The sequence below is a fragment of the Dermacentor albipictus genome, chromosome 2 (genome assembly GCF_038994185.2).
Source record: "Dermacentor albipictus isolate Rhodes 1998 colony chromosome 2, USDA_Dalb.pri_finalv2, whole genome shotgun sequence".
In the NCBI taxonomy this organism is placed as follows: Eukaryota; Metazoa; Arthropoda; class Arachnida; order Ixodida; family Ixodidae; genus Dermacentor; species Dermacentor albipictus.
The window spans coordinates 176031431-176054814 of record NC_091822.1 but is presented as its reverse complement, the minus strand read 5'-3'; the positions used below and the strand labels follow the sequence as shown (position 1 = coordinate 176054814).

The 23384-nt window shown below is 44.7% G+C and overlaps 1 protein-coding gene across 2 annotated transcripts in view; it reads right to left on the bottom strand.

Annotated features, from left to right (window-relative positions):
- The window catches only part of LOC139056321 (structural maintenance of chromosomes protein 2-like), an 84312-nt gene that overhangs the window by 38040 nt on the left and 22888 nt on the right, over positions 1 to 23384 (bottom strand). For both annotated transcript variants that reach the window (XM_070534479.1, XM_070534478.1), the window contains exons 3-9: positions 21365 to 21475; positions 19223 to 19360; positions 9684 to 9824; positions 6530 to 6679; positions 5224 to 5413; positions 3390 to 3565; positions 1525 to 1643 (exon numbers count right to left, since the gene is read on the bottom strand). In XM_070534479.1, coding sequence (XP_070390580.1) covers positions 1525 to 1643; positions 3390 to 3565; positions 5224 to 5413; positions 6530 to 6679; positions 9684 to 9824; positions 19223 to 19360; positions 21365 to 21475 — 1025 coding nt within the window. The remainder of the gene's footprint in view (positions 1 to 1524; positions 1644 to 3389; positions 3566 to 5223; positions 5414 to 6529; positions 6680 to 9683; positions 9825 to 19222; positions 19361 to 21364; positions 21476 to 23384) is intronic.

Here is a 23384-nt window from a genome sequence, read left to right as displayed (position 1 = left end):
CCCAGAAACTGCACTGTGGTTTATGAGGGACGTTGTAGTGGAGGGCCTGGGACAAATTTAGCCCACCTGGAGGTTTTTTTATCGTGAACCCAATGTATGTCACATGAGCGCCGGCTGACGCTCATGCTGAATGGTACCTGAACAATCGCAGCGCTCAGAGTTCCGTCTAGAATGCCATTTTTAGTGGACGAAATGCATTATCCTTCCTAAATTTTCATCGGTGTCTTGTACAATGATGCAACTTGTGCATAAAACCATGTGTGCTGGTGTGAATCATCTCGGATTTCTTTTTTCATGAGTACAAAGAATCGTGTGTGGCAGCATTTTTTTAAAGAAATTGAATCTTATTTTTAACAGTAGAGTGACTGTAAGGACAGACAGACGTCAGCTCCTAGGGCTTTCTCCATAGGCAGCCCGGCAAAAGTAGTAAGAGCCACTAACGTGGCTTCCATGGTGCAGGTACCTCCAAGATTGAGTCACACATACTAATTTGCTGTTATAGTTTAGTTTTTTCTTAAACAAAACATAAAACCCATGGCTCTGACACAATAAATAAGAAAAAATTCTAATTTTTTCATTGTTACATTGTGACACCCAACATCTACCCCCTAAAAACAATAACACTTGCTTATTATCAACATCAGTCACGGCTACATTGTGACACCCTACATCTACTCATTAAAAAAATTATAACACCGTTTGTTTATCATCATCATACACCCTACATCATCATCATCAGCCTGGTTACACCCATTGCAGGGCAAAGGCCTCTCCCATACTTCTCCAACTACCTCAGTCATGTACTAATTGTGGCTATGTTGTCCCTGCAAACTGCTGCACCCTACATCTACCCATTAAAAAAATTATAGCACCACTTGTTTATCATCATCATCAATCATCATCATCATCAGTAGCGGCAGTCCAGCAGTAGCCACAGTGTTTCGGGCGTCCGGTCGCCATTTCGCTTTTGTATGCGTGGGTTCAGGCATGATGCGAACTTTGTTCGTATGTTTGTCTCGAGCACACAGCACCACAAGGGCAATGCCAGCGACGTGCTTCAAGATGCTTACAACATTGCGTAAAAGTTATTCAGATCGACAACGGTTACCCAGCGATGCGACTGGCTGAAGTGGCTGAACCTTTTGACAGTGTGCCCGAGGACGAGGCCTTGAATGGCTTCGAGTTAAGTGCAACAAATGCAGTGTGTGTGTGCGTGCATGCGTGCGTGCGCATGCACTTAAGAGGAGCATTGGTTGAAGTGTTACTCTGCCCGAATTTGCAGAATACAAAAATTTTGTTCATGGAAATTGAATGCCTTAAACATGTGTGCATACAACATACAGGTACGAGTTTACAAGCGTGCATGATAACGTTTCGCCATGCCGACCGAGTCAAAGTAGGTACGTCTTGTTCGTAGGAAACTCTGTGCCTGCAGACTCTGCGTCTATGCATTGCTGCTTCAATTTTCCACTGCATACTGCCCATGTCTTCGAAGGCAAAATAAAAGGAAGCGAGATGGCTGACCTCGCTTCAAAGATGTCGATGTTCTGTCGCAAACCATGAATCTCCCGCTGCAGCTGCTGCTTCTGGCTCAGGAGGTTTTCATCACGTCCTTCTTCATAGTTCAGCTTGCTCAACTGGGCCTACATAAACAGAACCAAACAAATCTGCCTACTGTCTAAAACTTTGTAAACAAACAAACAAATGAAACCAAGCAATATGTTTAAAAACTGTTGGAACTATTCACTCTAAGAGTATTAACTGACAGTAGAGAGTAATGACTGGTAACAACTGCCTAAGTATGAGAGTTACAAATTTTTGCTATTTGATTAGAAAATTTTCGATAGTCGACCACCTCTACCACAAATGCCTCTACATTGAAATGACCTGTATAACGCAGGAATAATTCTGTCCCAGTTCTATTGTAAGCTGTGCAGTGCGGGGCCTTTACAACGAAGTGACTTGTATAACGAATTTAACGAAGAGCCGATGCTTGCCGTGACTCTCCCAATTTAAGAATCTTTGACAGGTGGCAAAGCACGACTTTACCATCGGCACCGACCACGGTCAACCTGCACAACAGCAATGATGGCTGCACGCGGAGCGTTGCTCGAGACAAGTAATGCACAGTCTGCGATTTCGTCTGTTGTGCAGATTGGTCTTCGATAAACCACCCGCCATAAAGACTTCTCTGGCACCTCTCTCCCTTCTTTTCCACGCCTCCGAACACGAATGGCCTGCACCTATAGCTCAACGCCGTGCCACCCTCTGAAACACGGATGGACCGTGCCAACTGTGCTGCTCCCAGATTGCTCGGTGGCTCCGCATTTCTGCAAACAGCTTAGTCACTCATGTTCGTGTGTGTTGGTTGCTTCGAAATTGTTGCTGGCCATGTGGTTTCTCAGCCTCGTTTGACTTGCCGCCAAAACGGAAGACGGCTGATCCGCCCACTGATCATCGGCAATGCACAACGTTGCAGTGAAAAAAAAGCGCACAGCTATAGATTTGGAAGATAATTGCTTCTAATCGTTGAGGCCATCGTCTCAAACGTGCTTGCATCGAATAGCGACAGCGACGACAGCAGCGATGACGCATTAGAGCAGGCTGCCTGAACGTCGTCCTCACAGGAGGCCCGGTAGATGACTCAGTCCCTCCGAAACTTCATTTTCGCAAGGAACCTTCTGCTACATTACGTGGAGCACCTGGATTTCTTGGAGAAGGATGTCAGCAAGCTTCGCGTAAAGCATGCAACGTTGACAGACATAGGCTTTCCTCGTGCAAGCCAGTGAGAAGTACGTGGCGAGATGCTTGTGGAGATCTCGTCTCAGCGTAATTCTTTTGGATTTTTCAAGGTGACAGGGTGCCGCGGCAACCTTCTTGCATTTTTTAAAAGGCCCCTGATGGGGCCACCAACGCGATGCCTCGGTGGAGCTCGCATAATGCTTGCCACCCTTGACCCCTCTTTGCAGTTGTTATAGCAGTGCCATTCTTTAACGCCGACAGTTGTGGCTCGTTATACATGATCAGAGCGCCGAGGAAGCAGTTAAACAAGTCAACACAATCAGCAGCCGGATGGACGAAGGTGGTGGGGAGGGGCACTGGCCTCCCCGCCATTATAGTTTTCTCACAACAGCTCTGCCACTCCCCTATTTTGATTTTTTCATGCAACCCGGTATAACAATTATCGGTTATCCCACCATTTTGACGAGCTGCTGGCAAGGCTAGAGGCAATGGGACTCTTGGCCTTACGCACTAAATAGCAGCGTAGCATCCAATACTAACCCAAAGCAAACCTGCTCCTGTGGCAATCACGCCCGTCATTGCCGTGTCCCAATATAGCACAAGAAAATTTTCTGTTGTGCTAGTATAAAATCAAGTTGCCATCATACCCTTATCGCATTGAGCTCTTTCTCGATGCCGCGGTTGGCAGCCTCGTCCTTCTGGTAGCTGGCCTCGGTCTTTTTGCACTCGGCCTGCTTCTTCTTCGCCTCTTCCTGCGAGTGCTTGAGCCGCATCTCCGTCTGGCGGCTCTCCGTCTCGGCCTCCGCAATGTCGCTCTTGGCCGCTGCATGGCGAGGGTGACAACACAGAAAAAGTGAGCAATGCAAGCTTGTGTTCCTTTTGACTTGCATGGCCGGAGAAACAGTGGTTTAAAACAAGACAAGAGCAGACGGCTCGTGGCGTTTGCCCTCGTCTTGTTCTAAAGCGCCATTTTTTCGCCCAAGTACGTACCAACCAACCTAAATTTAGCTCTCTGTCAGCCAACAGATTCACGACTATTGGTGGTTGGAGCATGCAATACTTTTCTCAAGCAAATTTTGTGGCAGGCAAACTGTCTATTTGGAACTCGACAAACGAGTTAGAGAAACTGGCATAGGTGAGTGGAAGACCAAGGATTCAGACGCCACATACTGTCAGGAATATTGCTACCGGGAATCACATAGTTTCCATCAATACTCGAGGTAGGACAATCGGTCTACTTCTCAACAGTGTTGGTAAGTTTCTTTAGACAATCATCAGGAAAAAAGTCGCTAAGTGATAATACTGGTGAATTCAGTAACGTGCAACTTTGGGCGGGTTGGTTACCCATTATTATGCAGATTGTATTGAATGTTTGGAAATTAAACCATGTGCTGTTTCCTCCGAGATTACTTTCACATCTGTTAACATCATAAAAGCAACAAGCGGCCGATGCCGGCAATGTTTAGCGATGTATACAATTGATGCTATGTTTCTGCACATACAAGCTAAAGAAATAAAACTGCACTTTTAAACAAAATGTTGCAAAGTAAAGCCAGTAAAGCCAGTGAGTAAAGCCAGTGTAAACAACACTTTGAAGCAAAATGTTGCCTTATAGAAAAAGTTTAACATCCCGAGCACAACGTAAGCAGGGTTGGCTATGAGTGCCCTCTCCTGGCGATGACATTAAATACAAGAATTGTTGCTTAAATGAGAAAGCAAACAACGTTCTAGGAATCTAGTAAAAGAGGCATTAGTATAAGGTGTATGCATAGCTGCCAACTTGTGAACTTTAATATAAATAAAAATCCTCAGTACATGACAAATGGGAACGGGGGAGAGTGCGATAGCACATTTAGCCTGTGCACTAACATCTTGTCAGATAGACATAGACACTTTACAAGCAATGATTTACTTTTAGACTCGGCACACAATTAGCAACAATCTTGAAAGAGCAGAGGCTGATTTTTAGATCACTTCGTTGCTGCCGATTTCACCTACTTCAGAAACTTGGATAAATGAGAAACAGCACGCACACAAATATTTACATGGACATGGCCAAAAACAACAGAAGCTGCATCAACCAGCCAGTCTCCACTCTACAGGAAATCGCCTGGATAAGCTTGTTCAAAGCAAGTACCCCTCTAGTGTATTGCGTCTTGTGCCGCCACAAAATAGTGGCACTGGTAGCGTCACAATTTATTTCCTGCATGCATTTTGTAGCAATCTAGCAGCACCCCAGCCTTCAACACCTTTAAAGCTTTTTTTTGCGGACATGATGTATATTTCGTGGAACAACGCAATGTAATTGCAGAATAAGCCCAAGTTTTTATGAAAAATTCGGGAGTCGGTAGGTATGTGGCACTCAAGAGGCTAGCAGTCTGGAACAGCGCAGTGCCAGCTGCCTCAGCAGTGTGCCGAAAAAATGTAAGATACGATATCCTTCTGTTCACCACTGCAGCCGACACACGCAACGTCACGTACCCCTCAACTGCTCGGCAAGAGTCGCCTCCTCTCCCTCGGCGTTGCTCGCGAGGCCAGCGCTGACCGCCTGGAAATGCTTGTGAGCCGCGGCCATGGCCTCGGCATCCTTCTCGCTCTCCTCGGCCAGCTCGACGAGCGTCGCCTGCAACTTCTCCACCTGCTTTTCCTTGCTCGCTATGGCGGTCTTGTCCTGGTGGCAAAGAAGCAGAGCTTTTGTTTGAGCTGGTTGATCAGACATTCTGGTGTAAGTACTAAAGCACCAGAAAAAGAAAGACGCAGTAGCACACATCAATGGGACAGGCACCAAGTACCAGCTGATTTTATTCTTTGACGGAGACTAGCATTTAAGCCACAATCAATACAGCAGGCACCTTAATGAAGCCAGCAAAACAACAAATACAGTAGAATGCTCATCTCCTTCAAGCAATAAAATCGGTTTGGTAGTCGGCGCCTGTCCTGTTGACGTGTGTTTCTTCGTCTTTGTTTGTTTTTTGTTTTTCACCATAATACTTATACTGGTCGGCACAGTCCTCCAGAAACTGCATAGCTAACACAGGAAAGAGCTCTTAGTTGACGACTTCCTTTCAACTTGACACCAATTCTTACCGTTCATTCATTTGCAGAGCTCGACGTCATGAAGATTCACTGGCACCACCAACACATTGCACGCGAGCAAAAAAAAAATTTTTTTTGCAAGCTTACTGGCAGAAATTTTTCTCGGAGCGACGCCTTGGTGGAGAGCGTTGGATTAATTTTGGTACACAGGGTGTTTAAATGTGCACACAATGCATGGAACATGAATGTTCTTGTATTCTGCCTCCACCGGAATGCGGCTGCTGCAGCTGGGAATGGAGTCCACAACCTTACACACAGCAGCACAACACTGTAGTCGCAAGCCACCATTTTCTCACGTTACTCAGCAAAGATTGTTCTTGTGCTCTCTTTGCTTACAAGCATGTAGATTGTTTACTCAACTATGGCTTGTCATTTACAAAGAATACAACAACATTACTCATGTTCTTTTTAACTTTTGACAACTGTAATTACCATTCAACAACTGCATGCTTATTTAATGCTCCCATTACACTACATCTAGCTTACGATAACATAAGCTCTTGACATTTTTCATCATCTCTCCAGTCTTTCCTATACTACTTATTCACCGCTGGCACAGAATTATATTGTGCCATCGTCGTGCAGTTCATGTTTTCCTATTACCACTTGCCAGGTGCACACAAAATTTACACCTGCACCGGTTGCAGTGAAGACACCGGCAGATTTAGAGCACTGAGCCGAGACAGCGTACCTCATCAAGGCTCTTCTGGAGGCTCGTGCGTGTCTTGTGCTCTTCCTTGATGCGCCCCTTGCTGAACTGCAGGTCCGAGTCGGCCTTGGTCTCCTCCAGCTGGCACTCCTTCAGGCGACGCTCCAGTGACTCCAGCTTGTCACCGGTCTCCTGTGAATCAGCGGGCAATCCGCAATGTCACGACCACAACAACCCGACTGACACCAGCCCAATTGGTGCCACTGCGAGACCACAACCGCTGCAGTCCCTTTTCCAATTATGGCTACTACTTTCTAATGCATAACTGCGAGTCGACCTAGTTGGAACAGATTCATTTTTAAACGAACTTCTTGTGCAGAAATCAAACTGGGACAAAGAAAAGGAGCAACACAAGGACGAGCGCTTGTGTCGCTTACTTTCCAGTCGGCAATGCTGTGGAGGTTACGCAAGGTAGTGCGGTCATAGAAGTCTTGCTCCGTGTTTTTCGCAGTGCAACTGTTTCTGGTATGCGACACTTTCTGCGGTGCAACTATAGTTAAACCTCAACATAACGAAGTGTGTTCATATGCAATTTCCAATACAAAAAAATTTCGCTGCCACCGCAAAGGAATACCGAGGCAATAACTGAAAACTCCAGCGGACACTGATGGTCAAATGGTTTATTTACATGTGACTGTCTGCAAACACACCTCTTAAATCACGTGCAGCGTGACAGAGAGCAGACACAGAAGTGGAGCAGCGTCTTTGCTGACAGTGATTCGCTGGTGAATTCAGCGAATTCCAAAATCATGCGGCGCGCACTGCCCGATTTCAGGGGCCACAACTGACGACTGCAGTGTGAGCACAGCATATCGTACATTTGTACACCGACGCATTTTATGCTGCATATACTTCTGTATCTCAAGCGTACGTTACGTCAGCGCCCAATTTGGTGTTTCTTGTCGCCAACTGTCCCTGCCTCATGTGGCAATACAGTTGAATTTCGTTAATGCGACTCCAGTTGTGTCTATTTTTCAGCTAATCCGGTTAACAGATGAAGAACCCTGTATCCCAGAGCGCTGTGCAAATCAAAACTGACAAAAACCCCACCGTCAGGTGCTGTAGTGATGAAAGGGGTCTATTGCTGGAAAAGCTTAGCCTGAGATATGCTTTCGCTACTATGATGGAGCCATTTCTAGGCGTGCGATTTCATTTCTAGGGTGCAATTTCACACAGTGTTGCTTGCACGATTTTAATATGCAATGCATTATTCAAGCTTGAAAATTTGGCGTAACAGCCCCGTTATGGGCCATGTGCAGCGAAATTGAGTTCTATATAGTTTAAAACTTCTAGAAAAAGTTCTTATTGTGCTGCCGCCTCTCGGCTTCCATCAAAACTTTTTTTTTTCTTTCCTTATGATGTCTGCCATGACAGTAGTTTCATTTCATTTCATTTATTTTACCCTCAAGGTACACAGTACATTATAGAGGGGAGGGGCTAAGAGAATACAAAGTAAACATTGGTAAAAGTAACTAAAACAAAATAAATAACAGCAGTAATAATTCCAAATTTTGAGTTGACATCCGATGATAACGAACAGAGGTACAAAAGATAAATACAAATGTGATGTACACGATGGTAAAGAGGTTCGAAAAACATATTATGTAGAGTATATTTACAAAATGCATTGTTAACTTCTTTTATCATGATGCTGATGAAAACGCTGCAATAGAGAAAGGTATATACACATAGGCAAGACAAATGGTAAACATATCACAAAAGTTTGTTTTCAAGTTTTCTTGCGTGCGCTCACATACAAAGTTCGATTATGCTATGGGTGTATGCACTGGTTGCTCTGTTGCAAGTTAAACGAGCAGTGATTCCTCTCATCCGGACTACAAGCGCCGAACAAGAATATATCTGTTTCAGCATACCTACTATTTTAATTCTTATCATAAGTATTTATGTAAGCCCGTCTGTATTCACGAGTTCTGTTTGAAATATGTAAGTCTGAAGATTTTAAATATACAATAAAACATTTGACGCTGAAAAGGTTAACAATCTATCTAACATTTGATTACAGCAAGTATCTCGCTCGCTTAATTTTTTTTCTAGCAGGTGGGCACCACTCAGGTTGCTTGCAGAGGCTCACATGGCATGGCTCACTTTTGCTGTGGCTGCGCGTCTCTGGGACCGTGTTCTCTAACGATACCCGTCATTTTTATTGTTTTTCTATTTTAGTCTTCCGAACGTTCTTATTGGTTCGGAAGTCTGCCGCACTGCTGTCTTTGCTCGGATAGCACCTTTGATGCAACACACGATAAATATGAAAAATGACACTGAATGTTTCAAAATATGAGCCCCAGTTGTGTCAAACCATAAACATAAGTTGCATAATTAATGCATTTGTTTAAAGACTAATTACGGCATTTTATAGATGTATTTAACAATAAGCCATGTATAAAACTGTACAGATTAAACAAAAATTTCACTTTGTTGTTACCTAAAAATTATTTACTTGTTTTCTCTCAAAATAAGTCACTCTCAAGAAGTTAAATCAGCAATAACAAAATTTTGCTCTCGGGGGATGCATATTTTGAAAACGAATGTGACCTTCACAGGTCAACCCTGTGACAAATTGATGAAAAATGCAGACTTTTCTCTTTACAGGCCTGCATTTTTGTGGCCTTTTCTTTTTCCTAAATGATATGATACCAGGAATGCCTATAGCACTTTTACTGCTATTGTTGAAACAAAAAGTAGCAAAAGACATTGCATATTATTTATGTGCCAAATGACAAGATACTGCAACCTTTGTCATAACGAGCTACTGTATAAGCCAGAATAGAGGTAGATATTTTTTCCCGAAAAGAAAGCAGCTAAAGTCGTCCTTCGTCTTATTATAGCGATCTTTAGCCCATTGTGAGTTATCTTCTGGCCAAGTCAAGATCAGGGGTCGATCTATATTCTGGATCGACCTAATTCTGGTTTATACGGTAAGTCGTCGTGGGCCCCCAAGTGGTTAAAACAGACACATCACGGTGACTGTCATGTTACACGACGAGATAGTGCACATCCTGATTACGGAGAGACTAAGAACAATTGTGGAGTGAAACACCAGGGAGTGCTGAGACAGTGTTGAAAAATCAGCCCTGACGGTGCACTTCACGAAGTGCAGGACACCTCTAGGCCTTACCTCATCCTTTTTACGCTCCATCGTGGCGATGAGCTTGCTCATGTCCTTGGTCTTGGCCTGCAGCTCCTCGACCGAGGCCTTGGACTGCTGAACGGTCGCCTTCATCTTCTCCAGCTTTTCCTTCGAGGTCCGGCTGAGCTCCTGGGCATAAAATGCAGAACATTATATGAATACAGAAATGTGAATGCCGCGTGAACTTAGCTATAACTATAATGAGACAGGAATGCAAGTGAGTGATCTGCAGCGTACGCCCTTAAACTAAATTACTGGTTGTTTCGCTTGGAGCTGGGATAGAACTTGAGTAGTGGACCAACAGCAAGAAGCTTGGCTCATTACTTACGGCAAGACTTACATTGGTCCCAAATTAAAAAAGCTGCTAGTGGGAACTGTTCAACTTGACTACCCTGGGCAGCTGCTGTTCACTTACGTTACAAATAGGGTTCCGACTTTTCCATATGAGAAATTTGAAAGCCAGAAAAAATGCAATACCTAAAGACATGTGGTGGCGCCACCATGGATTTCTCAAATCAGCTGGCGGTGATGTCATGATTCTGGCGGCATCTGCCCAAGCTTAGTTAATTTCTTGTAGTAAAAGATGGACTACATTGTATTCTAAAGTAGCCAACGAGTGAACTTATTGAGCCAGTATGGCCAAAGTACAAAAAGTACTTTGAAATCAATGTCCTCATATTGAGAAACCAATGCTATGGCACCAGCTTCAAATTTTTTAAAACTGTAATCATTTTCTCTTCCAATAACTAACCTAGTACCACATAATTAATGACAAAAAAACTTTGGGAAAATATTTCATCATTTTCGATTGATTCAGTGTAACTCTCTGGTGTTCCTTTAACCCTTTAAGTGTCACCGACGTCCCAGTACACTTCCACGTTTCTGTCCAGCCATGTCACTGACACACCCATACATTCTCCAGTCTCTCCACTCGGATGTGTGTAGTAAGACAAAGTTGGTGAGCTTCAAGGTAGTACTGCCATCTGTAGTACGTTTGTAGAATAATTTTTTTCTCCTCTCTGTGGGTTTGCTCAGTATAGGCTTTTGCTAGCGCGGTGCGAAACGCGCCCCTTTGTAGGTGCTGGTGTGCTTTCTACAGGACAGCTCTGCCCTCTGTCGTGTCCCTTTCACCTGTTGCCCTCGTTGCTTTGTCTGGTTGAGTACAAGTAAACGAAAGCGCTCCTTCCTTGAGCATGGATGAGTGACCGCTTTGAGATGGCTGCTCGCGTGAGACCTTCACTCCTAAATAGAGTGGTGGCTCTTCCAACTACAAATACATGCCAAGCTCGAACTCCAAAGATGAAAGTTTGTTATCGGAAGAAGAAGCCACTTCAACTGCATTGCATTCTGACTCTGACACGCCGGCAGCATCATGGAAGCATGTGCATCAAAATGAAACGAGGTTGTAGACAGGAAACGAAGGTATGAATGTGAGGACCATACCAATAATGCATTTGCCATTATTTGCATCTTTCTTTTCCGATAGTACAGAAGCAAAAATAAACAATGGTGTTCGGTTTCTAATGTCCAAGAAGAAAACCGAATGCTGGGGGTGCGCCACCTCGGAAAAAAAAAACACTGAAAGGATTAAGTGTGAAAGAAAGCCTCATTATGTTTTCTTGTGCACAGACGAACTTTCAACCAAGCTTCTTGACAGGTTACTCAACTGTCCTCTTGTTTGGAAAGTGCAAAAGCCTGCACTGTTTTGCTTTTTTACCTTGATGTTGCCTGTACGAGGCTGTCTTCTTTGCCCGATTTGTCAGAAATGGAACTACACTTACGATGTCTGCTGTGCATCTTGCTATCTATCTAGCCGTCTATGGCGAGTATTTAAATTTTAATTTTCTTTCCCCGGAGGCACTACCAGGGTGTCTACCAAGCTGACATTTCCAAATTCCCTGAGTTTTCCAGGTTTTCCCTGAGCACTTTTGGTAAATTCCCTGAATGAGCCAGAACTTTGTTTTATGTCAAGACAGGCTGACACCATGTTGCCCGATACTGTCACTCTCTAGTAAGCATGTTGAAACAAAAAAATGACTTAATCCAGTTTGAATAGTAAGGATTAATATCTATTTTATTTAAAAAGAAAACAGAAGGAAGGTGTTAGTAAAATGCACAGTGAAAAAATGATAAAACCCATTGCAAATTGGGTCAAACATTTACAAATACGAATGTAAGGAGATGAATACATAAGTAAATATTTTTTTAATATGAGCTATTTCTATCAACTGATAGCAAGCTCATCGGTATGAGGCCTGAACTTTGTGACAACTAAGATTCTCTCTCAGCAGCTGGGAAGTCAATCTCAACGGTCCTGACAATGACATACCCTCAGCCCGTACAAAACATCTCAGTGTACGGTTTCACTGCTTTAAATAGCTTATTTTGGTTTAAATGAGGGACACCTGCATCTCGGCATCAGCCAACGCTTTGTTTTTTGAGCTCAAGCTCCTTCAAAGAGGTGGCGGCATGCCTAATTTCCCGTTAATTCCTCAGGACGCCGGTCCTTCCTGTTCTCATCCTCCTTCTGCCACACGTTCACCCTATGGATAATTTGAAGCATCCTCTTGGTCAGTTGTACAGTCAACGTCCAAAATTTCGGACTCCCTAGGGGCCGTAAAAACATCCGAAAAATCGGGCAGTCCAAAAAAAAAATGAATGCATGTCTCTAACTGCCTATAAGGGCTAAAATTGGCACAGGCAGGTCCGCAAAAGTTCTTAAGGCCTGCCAGTACACTTATTAGGCATATCAGTGCTCGTGCTGTGACAGGAGATGGGGGTGCACGCGCGTATATTTAAGGAGTACATACTGTGTCCTGTGACAATTGCCCCTTCCCACGCTTGTTAAGCTTCGCCGCCTAACATTGCTGTAATGTGGCAAAGCTGACTTTCGGAGAATGGCATTACGAAACGCGCTGTGTGTGCTCTGAGAGCTTCGAAGCCAATGGCGAAGATTACAAACGTGGTGTTGGTGCCATTGCTGACAGCGGCGAATTCTTTCAATGAAAAACACGGCACTGCACGGCAAGAAGCTTAACAGCGAACGTAGAAGCAGCTAGGCCTAACGTTGCCGTGGTGGTAGCTACGGCTGCCGGCGGATCTGCGTGCGATAGTGCCAGTTCGAGGCGGCGAGATAATCAAAATGGCGGCGGTGGAGGCTTTGATTAATTCCATTTTAGACCTGCAGTCAGGGCAATATACATTTACTATATGGAGTACGTGGTGGTGCCGCAAAGCCGTGTAAATTATCGGGCATGTCCGAAAAAGCGTCTGGAAAATCGGTCGTTAACTACTCTGGCAACACATCGTGCCGATGACACGGCGCCAATGACGATTCATTGCGATTCCTCTGTTACTGGAGCGAGCATTAACACGACTTTCGTTCCCTTTCAATAAGGTTACAGCTAATTTTCCCTGACAGAAGCACAAATTCCCTGAGTTTTCCCTGAGTTTTTCCAGACTGTTCAAATTCCCTGAGAATTCCCGGTTTTCCCGGTTGGTAGACACCCTGCACTACGCATTCTTCTTGCAGGACGCCAAAATTGCAACAGAAAGATATACATCACATGGACGCCTGCTCTCACCCTCACGGAGGACGGTAACAACGAGGCGGCACACGACGCGGCTGGAGGGCTTACAGACCAAGCCGCAGTCGCAAGTGGCGCCCCGACACCCTCCGGACGTGACGGTGCGGTAAAGAGTGGGAATGGGAGGACAGAATGACCACACATAATGACATCACGAAACGCTGTAGGTTAAAGAGGGCCCTATTCCCGCGACCTCATGCAAAATTAACAAAAAATCAGTCTGTCGCATGGCGGCAGTTACAAACTAGTACGTATCCAAATCCAGCGGTCTCGCATATCATATATCCGGATTCTAACGGACAAATGCAACACATGTGAATCCAGAGCCACTCTGGAACAATGCCGAGGGATATATAACAATAACGAGAACAAGGCCTCTAGCAAAAGCCTTCGCACGCGTTGGGAAGCCGCACTGCTCAGCCCCGCCTTCGAGGATCAACTATGGGCCGTCCAGAGGGCCGAGGATGCCACCAGGACCCACGAACTCCTGGCCGTCATCTAGGCGGGGCCTTTGGCCCTCCCCACCAACTCGCAGGGCACACAATAAAGCTATTTCCTCCTCCTCCTCCTTTTCATTTTAACCCTTTGTGGTCGTTCAAGACAGGCACAAATTCGCTCATTTACACGCTACGCAGAAAAAGCGCTCAGATGAACAAACGCACTTAAGTGATTTATTTTTGAAAATTCATTTATTCCCGAGGCTCTGAACAGTACTTTGGCACTCTGTGGTAGCACTCTAAGTACACCTGGGTGAAGATCAGGATTTGTACTGCAGGTCTGCAGGGTCCTAATTGTCACTTGCTTTTAAATTATTCTCATTTGAGGACGTTTGCTGACCATTCAATCGCGAACAATATTTATCTACACCACTAAAACAATCCAATTCACTTAACTCAAGTGAATTTTGTCCATAAAACGAACATGCAGAGAACGCCGTCATCTTGTCGTCGCTTCACACTACAAATCACGCTAAAAATCTCTTTGAGCATGCAGGAAGGAAAAAAAATGTTGCCAGTGTCAGTAGACATTGCAAAGTGCACTTATTAGTTGGAAAAATTCCAGAAAGCTGGCACTATCAACCCAAATAACCGGCGAACACAAGCATGCATGCATGTTGGACACTTTCCGACATCTGAACAGAAGAGATATTTTTTCCATGTTGAGAGGGGCCCAACATATGACTGCAAAGGGTTCAGAGAAAGGCTACCAAAACAAACCCAAAGTTTGACATGCCTTTTATCATTTCTTACAGTGTTGTTCACGCAAGTTTGGATCCGTGGCCTGCTTACTTTAGCACAAAGTCTAAATCAAAGTGCTTTTCCTTCCAACCACACTCTGCAACTTTTCAAATGCTTAATTCTATGTTGAGAAACATTCCTTGGTGCAGTGAGATGTGTGACTATGCCGACCATGCAACAAAATGCGATGGCTGCTGTAACCGCATGACATCCACAACACCGGCTAGCAGCCACATATGGGCCAGCCAAGCCAGGCTGTTTCTGATGCATCTGTTCATCTTTCACACACAGTACTTTGAACTGAGCCTTCTCAGTGGCTTCCTTTACAAATACTTCAGTGGTGGAACAGCCATTTCAGCTTTAGGCGCAGGTCCTGGTGCAAGCAAAAAGCCGATTTGGCGCGGCAGCAAGCACTTTCGGCACAGGGTCCAACACACATGTGCTTATAATATACCATGCAAATTTTGACATTTAGTCAATATGTTGTGGATACAGGTTTCCACGAGGCTTATGCTGCGAGCACAGTCAGAAAAGAATGCGACGCTCCTCGACACAACGCACAACGGGCGCTATGGCCAGGTTCGTCGATACGACACAGAGAAGGCACCACAGACAGATCGTCAACAAATGCACGCTTATCAACCCAGGATGCAACACAGTGCGACAGTCACAGCTTGTGTGCAAAGGCTCACCGCAAGGCCGATTAGGATGCACGCCTGCAATGTACATGACATCCCACAATATACCGTATTTACTCGCATAACGATCGCACTTTTTTGTAAGAAAAAATTGATGCAAATTCAGGGGTGCGATCATTACGCGAGAGTTATATTTCCCGCGAAAAAAAAAAGTTTTTTTTTTGGCCCCCCGTTTGCTGCGGGATGCGGGTGCGGGACACCAAAACGAAAATGGTGGCCGGCGAAGCAAGCCGAACGCACCGAACGCGATTTTTTTTTCTTCTCGTGAGTACATTACATGCATTGAAACAGTTTTTTCCGTGTCAGTAATAAATAATATCGTTAATATCGGCAAGTTTGCGGCAATAACGTAGCCATGCCCACTTTGAGGGGGCAAAAACAGATGGGCACGCTTAGCTGCCAGTGACATAGAAACACATGGCGGGCATGCTGCAGAAACTGCAGCATCTGTCTTCTCTACTATCCTAATACCGCACGTTTGCGCTAAGGGTTGGTGAATATCTTAGCTGTGTTACAAGCGTTGGGGTATTAATAAAGTACACTTTCAACGTATCAGTGTAAACGTGGCTACTACCGCCCCTCGCGATTTGTTGCTTGCCCACGAGTGCAGATGAGAAGAATCGAAAGGTGCCTTTTTTGTTGTTGTTGACCGCAACTATTATAAAGCCTACACATAATAAAGGAAAGTTCCGTTGTACCTTTTTATGCGAAGCATATTACTAGAGCTCAACCCAGCTCCTCAGGCCCGGCGGTGTCGCCTTCAATACCACGTGACACCGTGACGTCACGACAGAGGAGAAACGGGGCTCCAACTCGCGCCGTCGGCGGTATATAAGCAGCTGCGCTTGCCTCTGCTAGACACTCATTAGGTGAGATGCCTCCTTGAGACAGAGCTGCTCGTTGGAATGAGAAGCGAAGGTTGCGGCGTGCTACAGAGACTGTTTCTAGGTGGCTTTGCTACGGCGCAGCGACTACGCGCCCCGCATCGGACGCGGTGAGCGTCGAGCAACGCAGCGTTCGGCGCGACAACGAAATGTGCGCCTGAGCAAGCGCCGCACGCCTGAGCCGACGCCGACGACACCGGCTTTTCTGCGACACGAGCTCCTTAACGCTGTCGCGTTAAAATAAAGGCTAGTATGCTTCGCATCCTGGGCTTAACCTTAGCTAAGCCACAGCCATTTTTTTTGTCATGGAAGTGCAGAAAGTGATGAAAGTAATGAAATGAGGCATCTACTTAAGAATGTTTGGTGCGTGCAGACTGCTTGGTTCGTCTTGAATAGTCGTTCGCGTAGCATTCAACAGATGGTAAGTGCGATCATTATTAGCTAGACTTGGCACACGACCTATCGCTGCGGCAAGTTCGGGGTGCGATCATTACGCGGGAAATTTTTTAAAAATCAAATTTTGACGACAAAATTCAGGGGTGCGATCATTACGCGAGTGCGATCATTATGTGAGTAAATACGGTACTCATGTCACGCCATGTACATTAGGGAGTTTTCAAATAGGGGCTGCACAGGTTTCGCAGCCGCAAGGAAAAAAAATAAAACAGCATCAGTGCCACTGCGCATGCGCGAAACACAAACAGGGTTTTGCATTTGCGTCGGTGACTTTGTCACCGAAATAACCCCCGACCGAAGCTCGACGCAATACTTTTGCGTCAACAAGCATGCCTCACCCATTGAAGTGGCGGCTCTCGCCGTGTATCACATGTAACCTCATTCGCTAATACCACTTTTAACTATGCACCACGTGCGATTCTGACCGCAGTGGATCCTTCCAAAGCCCCGCCATCACACATAAACACAGAAAAAGCTTTAACTTTAATCCTAGAATGTGACATCCTCCTTCGGCAAACTCCGTGGTACCACACATATAATTTCTCACTATATAGCGAGAAACTATGGACGGGCCTCTACTTCCTTCTATGATGATGATGATAGTGTGCTGTTGGTTTTGATTTACGTTTTGCTAGCTGCTAAGCATCGACAGAAGGAGGGATTCACTCTTATGCATTTTTGGTGCAGGCTCTGCGCAATTTCCCACTAAAATGCCATTTTGGGACAGGATGGCGCAAAGGCCCACTCTCGGCGGAGTTTGGCACAGCTGTTCCACCACTGATGCTTATTATGCAATGCAAAATTAAGCAGCTTCATGCAAAAGGAAACTATAGTAACCAGGGTGTCTACCAAGTTGACATTTCCAAATTCCCTGAGTTTTCCAGGTTTTCCCTGAGCACCTTTGCGAAATTCCCTGAATGAGCCAGAACTTTGTTTTATGTCAAGACAGGCTGACACCACGTTGCCCGATGCTGTCACTCTCTAGTAAGCATGCTGAAAAAAAAAAAGACTTAATCCAGTTTGAATAGTAAGGAGTAATATCTATTTTATTTAAAAAGAAAACAGAAGGAAGGTGCGAGTAAAATGCACAGAGAAAGAAATGGTAAAGCCCATTCCAAATTGAGTCGAACATTTTCAAATACGAATGAAAAGGAGATGCATACATAAGTAAATATTTTTTTAATATCAGCTATTTCCATCAACTGACAGCAAGCTCATCTGTATGAGGTCCTGAACTTTGTCACAACTAAGGTTCTCTCTCAGCAGCTGGGAAGTCAACCTCAACTGTCCTGACATACTCTCAGCCCGTACACAACATGTCAGTGTTGGGTTTCACTGCTTAAACAATTTATTTTGGTTTGGATGAGGGACACCTGTGTCTCAGCGTCAGCCAACACTTAGTTTTTTTAGCTCAAGCTCCTTCAAAAAGGCGCCGGCAATTCCTTTCCCGTTAATTCCTCAGTGCGTCGGTCCTTTCTGTTCTCATCCTCCTTCTACCACGCTTTCACCGCATGGATCATCTGAAGCATCCTCTTGGTCAGTTGTACAGTCAACATTTGATTTTCGGATTTCCGAGGGGCCGCAAAAAAAAAAAAAAAAAAAACGGGCAGTCTGAAAAAGATTAATGCATGTCTTTAACTGCCTTTAAGGGCTAAAATTACCACAGGCAAGCCTGAAAAAGCTCTGAAGGCCTGCCAGTACGCTTATTAGGCATATCAGGGCTTGTACTGTGACAGGAGACGGGGTGCACGCATGTGTAATTAAGGAATACATACTATGTCCCGTGACAATTGCCCCCTTCCCACGCTTGTTATGCTTCACCGCCTAACACTAGTGCACTGAGGCGAAGCTAACTTTCGGAGACTGGCATTACGCAACGCACTGTGCTCTGCGAGTTTCAAAGCCAATCGCGAGGATTACAAAGGCGGAGTCGGTGCCATTGGTGATAGCGGCGAATTCTTTCAATGAAAAACACGGCACCGCATGGCAAGAAGCTTAATAGCGAACATAGAAGCAGCTAGGCCTAACGTTGCCGCGGTGGTGGTTACGGCTGCCAACGGATCTGCCTGCGAGAGTGCCGGTTCGAGGCGGCGAGATAATCAAAATAGCGGCGGTGGCGGCTTTGATTAATGCCATTTCAGACCTGCAGTCAGGGCAATATACATTGACCATATGGAGTATGTGGCGGTGCCGCAAAACCGTGCAAATTATCGGGCATGTCCGAAAAATCGGGCGTCTAGAAAATCGGTCGTTAACTACTCTGGCAATACATCGTGCCGATGACACGGCGTTAATGACGATTCGTTGCGATTCCTCTGTTACTGGAGCCAGCATTAACACGACTTTCGTTCCCTTTCAATAGAGTTACAGCTAATTTTCCCTGATGGAAGCACAAATTCCCTGAGTTTTCCCTGAGTTTTTCCAGACTGTTCAAATTCCCTGAGAATTCCCGGTTTTCCCGGTTGGTAGACACCCTGAGTAACTTAAAGAACACCGATATTGTAGGCTAACAATGCGATTCACATGCAAGTAAGTACGATGATACACGACAATTCGCAAGCACAAATGCTTGTTCACATAGAAGCAGGAATAAAAGTAAACAAAGAACAAGCAGCCAGGAATGTGTGTGTAGTCAGGGTTAGGTAATTTACAGCAGACACTGACCTCAGTCTGGACATACTGCCACGCGACATACAACTTCGTCAGGTGATCCAGCTCTCGCGACACCTTGGTGTAGTCCAGGTACGCCTGCCTCTCCTCCTTCAGCTTGTTCAGCGTAGGCGTGATCTCCTCATTCAGCAACTGAAATGCCCACACACAAATCAGACGTGTGGTGCAACACAAAACTTCAAAGAGGCATCAAAACATGTTCCTTTGAAACTGAGGTTATTCTGAAATCTGCAAGCTTCCCTCTCCTCTGAGATGCTAGTCTAGACACTGCCAAATTCGCCATCTGAACAGCTCTGATCACAGTGCTGTTGTGGCCTTCCTGATTGGCTCAAAACACCAGCATGGTGGAATTAAACCACATGGCCGCCCATGGTCATTGCAAGCATGCTGGCTAACAAAGTTACCACAAATGAAAGATCAGCACCTGTGACTGGAAAATGATCTGGCGTTTGCAACACTTAGCACTGGAGGCCATGAATAGAACTGCAACAAAAATGTCAGGCTGTTCATGCTTTCCCATTACATAGGCTAACAGCTGTCAGAGAATAGTGGAGAGAAAAGCTTTTGCACCACCTAAAATACAGCAGCTGGCCCAGAGATGATGATGATGAGAAAATCTTAACTACAACAGCAATGTCACAATGTTGACGAAAACACCAAAGACAGCATGACAGCTAACACCTTCTTTTCTTTCAGGTGGTTTCTAAACTCCATTTCATACTTAGCAGGGAACGTTGCCGAAGCTATGCAAGTAGTGCAGTCATAAAAGTCTCCGCGCCATTCACAGTGCAGTTGGTTTTGATGTGCAATGATTTCTACACAATTAATAATTGTACGTACGGTTAAGTCAGATCTCGTTATTTGTGCACCTTCGTGTTCCCAAATGTGACATACCTACTATGTTCTCGTCGTGAGCGCAAGGGGTGTGCTGCAGCAGATGCAGAAACGTGCCACTCAACTCATTTGGTGGTAAATAGGTGCATATCTGCTATGTTTTCCACGTTACAAATCACTTTCATATTTTGTAACACAAGAGTACAAGACGATGTTACACCTACCTGCATGACACATGCCCATATCTTTCTTTCATGTGTGATGCACAACTCTTCGCTCTAGCTTTTACAGCGTTGCCTGCTAGCATGAAACGAAGTATACTCAGGAAACAAGATAAGACAGCAGCAACAAATGATATGACAGTGTGGGGAAGTACTACGACTCGCACTGACAAAAGTTTACCAGATGTTAACGAAAACTGCAATGTCGTATGAAATGGAAACGCCCATTCTGCAGCTCGGGAATGTAGACAGACATCAGCGTTCTGTGAAGCACCATTGATAGCTAGCTGATAAAGAGCTCAAGAAAGAGTGCAAGGGTTTAGAAAAGAGCATAGAAGGATCGTGGAAGACAGGCCAGAGTTGTCGACAAGCAGACCTCAAGACCAGCTAACCAGAGTAAAGGAGTGACAGGGCAGTGCAACAGCGTCCAAAGCTAGCATACAACCACAGCCAGCCGTTGGTTCACCCCTGGCAACAAGGGCACCAGTCAGCCAACCACTAAAACCATCAACCAGCATCCATAAGCCTCTTCCGAAGATCTTGAACCAAATGAGAAATTTTCTCCTTTTGCAATTTTCTTGCAAAGGACTTGGGGATTCCAGCGACGAATGGCCGTGGACTTCAAGACAACCACGGGAGTGAGCCGATAACAATTATCGCTGGCTGTCATATAGTAATAGCCTTATGAACTCACAAAGTAGGTGCGAACTTAACTGAAATTCATGCAGCTGCAGCAGCGTGTGGAAATTGCTGAACTACAGAAATGTTCTAAAGTCAATGATGATAGCTTGCCATTACTGTAGATTTAATTTCACATTGGTAAATTTTTTCGGAAAACAAGAAATACGTGTTAGAATCAAATACTTATGGTAATCGCTAAGCTGTCTCCCTGTCTGTGCCACGACTTCTGTGTGTCCGGGGTGAACCCAAACACATTGTGAATGGCAGCAACGTTACAACACATTACCACACAATCCCTCGAGGGATAAACAATGTACCAGTGATCAAGAGTGAACACACCAAGCTCAAAACAGTATAGTAGAGCAGCAAACAAAGGGAGCATGGTAAAGGCTGGCCTTACACTGTCCAGTTCGGCCAGCTTGGCTTCCTTCTTCTCGATGGTGCGCTGTGCCACCTGCTTTTTGCTCTCATACATACGTGTGCCAGCGGCTTCCTCGATCATGGCTAAGATCTGCAATAGAACATGTGAACATGTACTGCCATGTGCTTTCCTCTGACAGTTGCTATTTGGCAAACAAGATCTGCAGAAATCCGCAAGGTTGAAGCAGTTTTGTGAAAGGAAAAATTGTCGGCCTCTCAAAAGTAGCAGAAAGCTATATAGGTTTCTCAGAAAGAAAGCTTCAGAGTTGAGAAACGAACGAGGGACCAACAGCCTTTCCGGGGTGGCCGCTCTACCATCGGTGTTACCCAGGAGGTTAGCAAATCACAGAGCCAGGCTGAATTAATCAACTCGAAGCACAAGAACATTGAATATAGCAAATAAGTTCTGCAGAAATCCACACAGAAACCCATATTGGTTTATTTCTTAAAAAACCCTACAGGTGTCCTTCATAGCTTAATGCTACTATTGTCTGGATGAAAATGTTTCCTTTCAATCACTATTTGAGTCGGTTTCTGACAAGATTCCGTCAGTTTTTTGGAGTGACAATACACACATCAATAAGTGACAATACATGGTAGAACATTGTCGATGAGTTTATAAAAGGAATGCTGCATTGCTCAAATTTAACTCTGAAGGGCACAACAAGAGCAGGGATCGAATTCTGTCTAAAGCATTAGAAGTGTGCTTTCAATCATGTGGCATTCACAAAAGGTTAAATTTGAACGCTGAGAAACATATTCCTCTTCATCATTATCGGCAGCCTATTTATGCCCACTGCAGGATGATGGCCTCTACCAGCTATCTCTAATTAGTACCATTGTCTTGCGCTAACAGATTCCAAGTTCTGCCTGAAAATTTCCCAATTTCAAAACCCCATCTAATTTTTTGCCATCCTTGACTGTGCTTCCCTTCCCTTGGCACCAATTCTGTGACTCTAATGGTCCAGTGGTTATCTTACCTATCCATTACGTGGCCTGCCCAACTACACTTATTTCTCTGAATGTCAACTAGAATATCGGCTACGCCCACTTGCTCTCTGATCCCGTCTCTCTTCCTGTCTGTTAACGTTATGCCTAACATTTTTCATACCCTTGCTCGCTGCGCAGTCCTGGACTTCTTCTCAAGCCACTTTGTCCCATACTGTCCCACTTTGTTTCTGTCCCATACATTAGTATTGGAAAAATGAAATACTAATTGTATACTTTTCAAGGATAGCAGTATGGTGCCACTCATCACTTTGTAATGCTTGTCATATGCACTGCATTGCATAATGCACAGTGCATTGCAAACCATTTCTTTTTCAGCAAATTTTCTTCTCATGATCATGGTCCCTGGTGAGTAATTCACCTAAATAGACATACTCTTGTACAAATTCTAGAGGCTGACTGCTAATCACGAATTCTTCCTCTCCTGCCAGGCTGTTGAACATTACCTTTGTCTTCTGGAAATTAATCATCAACCCTACTGTAACACTTTGTTGACTAAGGTCTTCAGTCATCTGTTGCAAGCCATCTTCAGCGTTAACAATTGCTGAACAGGACAATGTCACCTCCAAGCTGAGATACTTGCCATTGATCCCCATTGCTAATCCTTTCCAGTCTACTAGCTTGAATACCTCTTATAAGTATGCAGTGAACAGCATTGCAGAGATTATGTCTTCTTGCTTGACGTCTTTCTTGATTTGTATTTTTCCAGTTTCCTACAACATATTTTACACATTGTATTGTATACACATTGTAGAGGATAAAAAAAGTGGGACTTGGTGTGCCACTATCTGCTTAAGTCATTTATACAATAAACGAGAAGTGTTTGTCTTGATTACCCACTTCTACTTCATTACAGCTGCCTATGACATGACCAGAAGAGCTGGTGTACACTAGTACACTATACATACAACCAATGCATCAAGCACCCTTTCAAACAGCTGGCTGCTTTTATCACAAAACTTCTCAGGAAAGCAGATGCTCTTTGGAAAGGC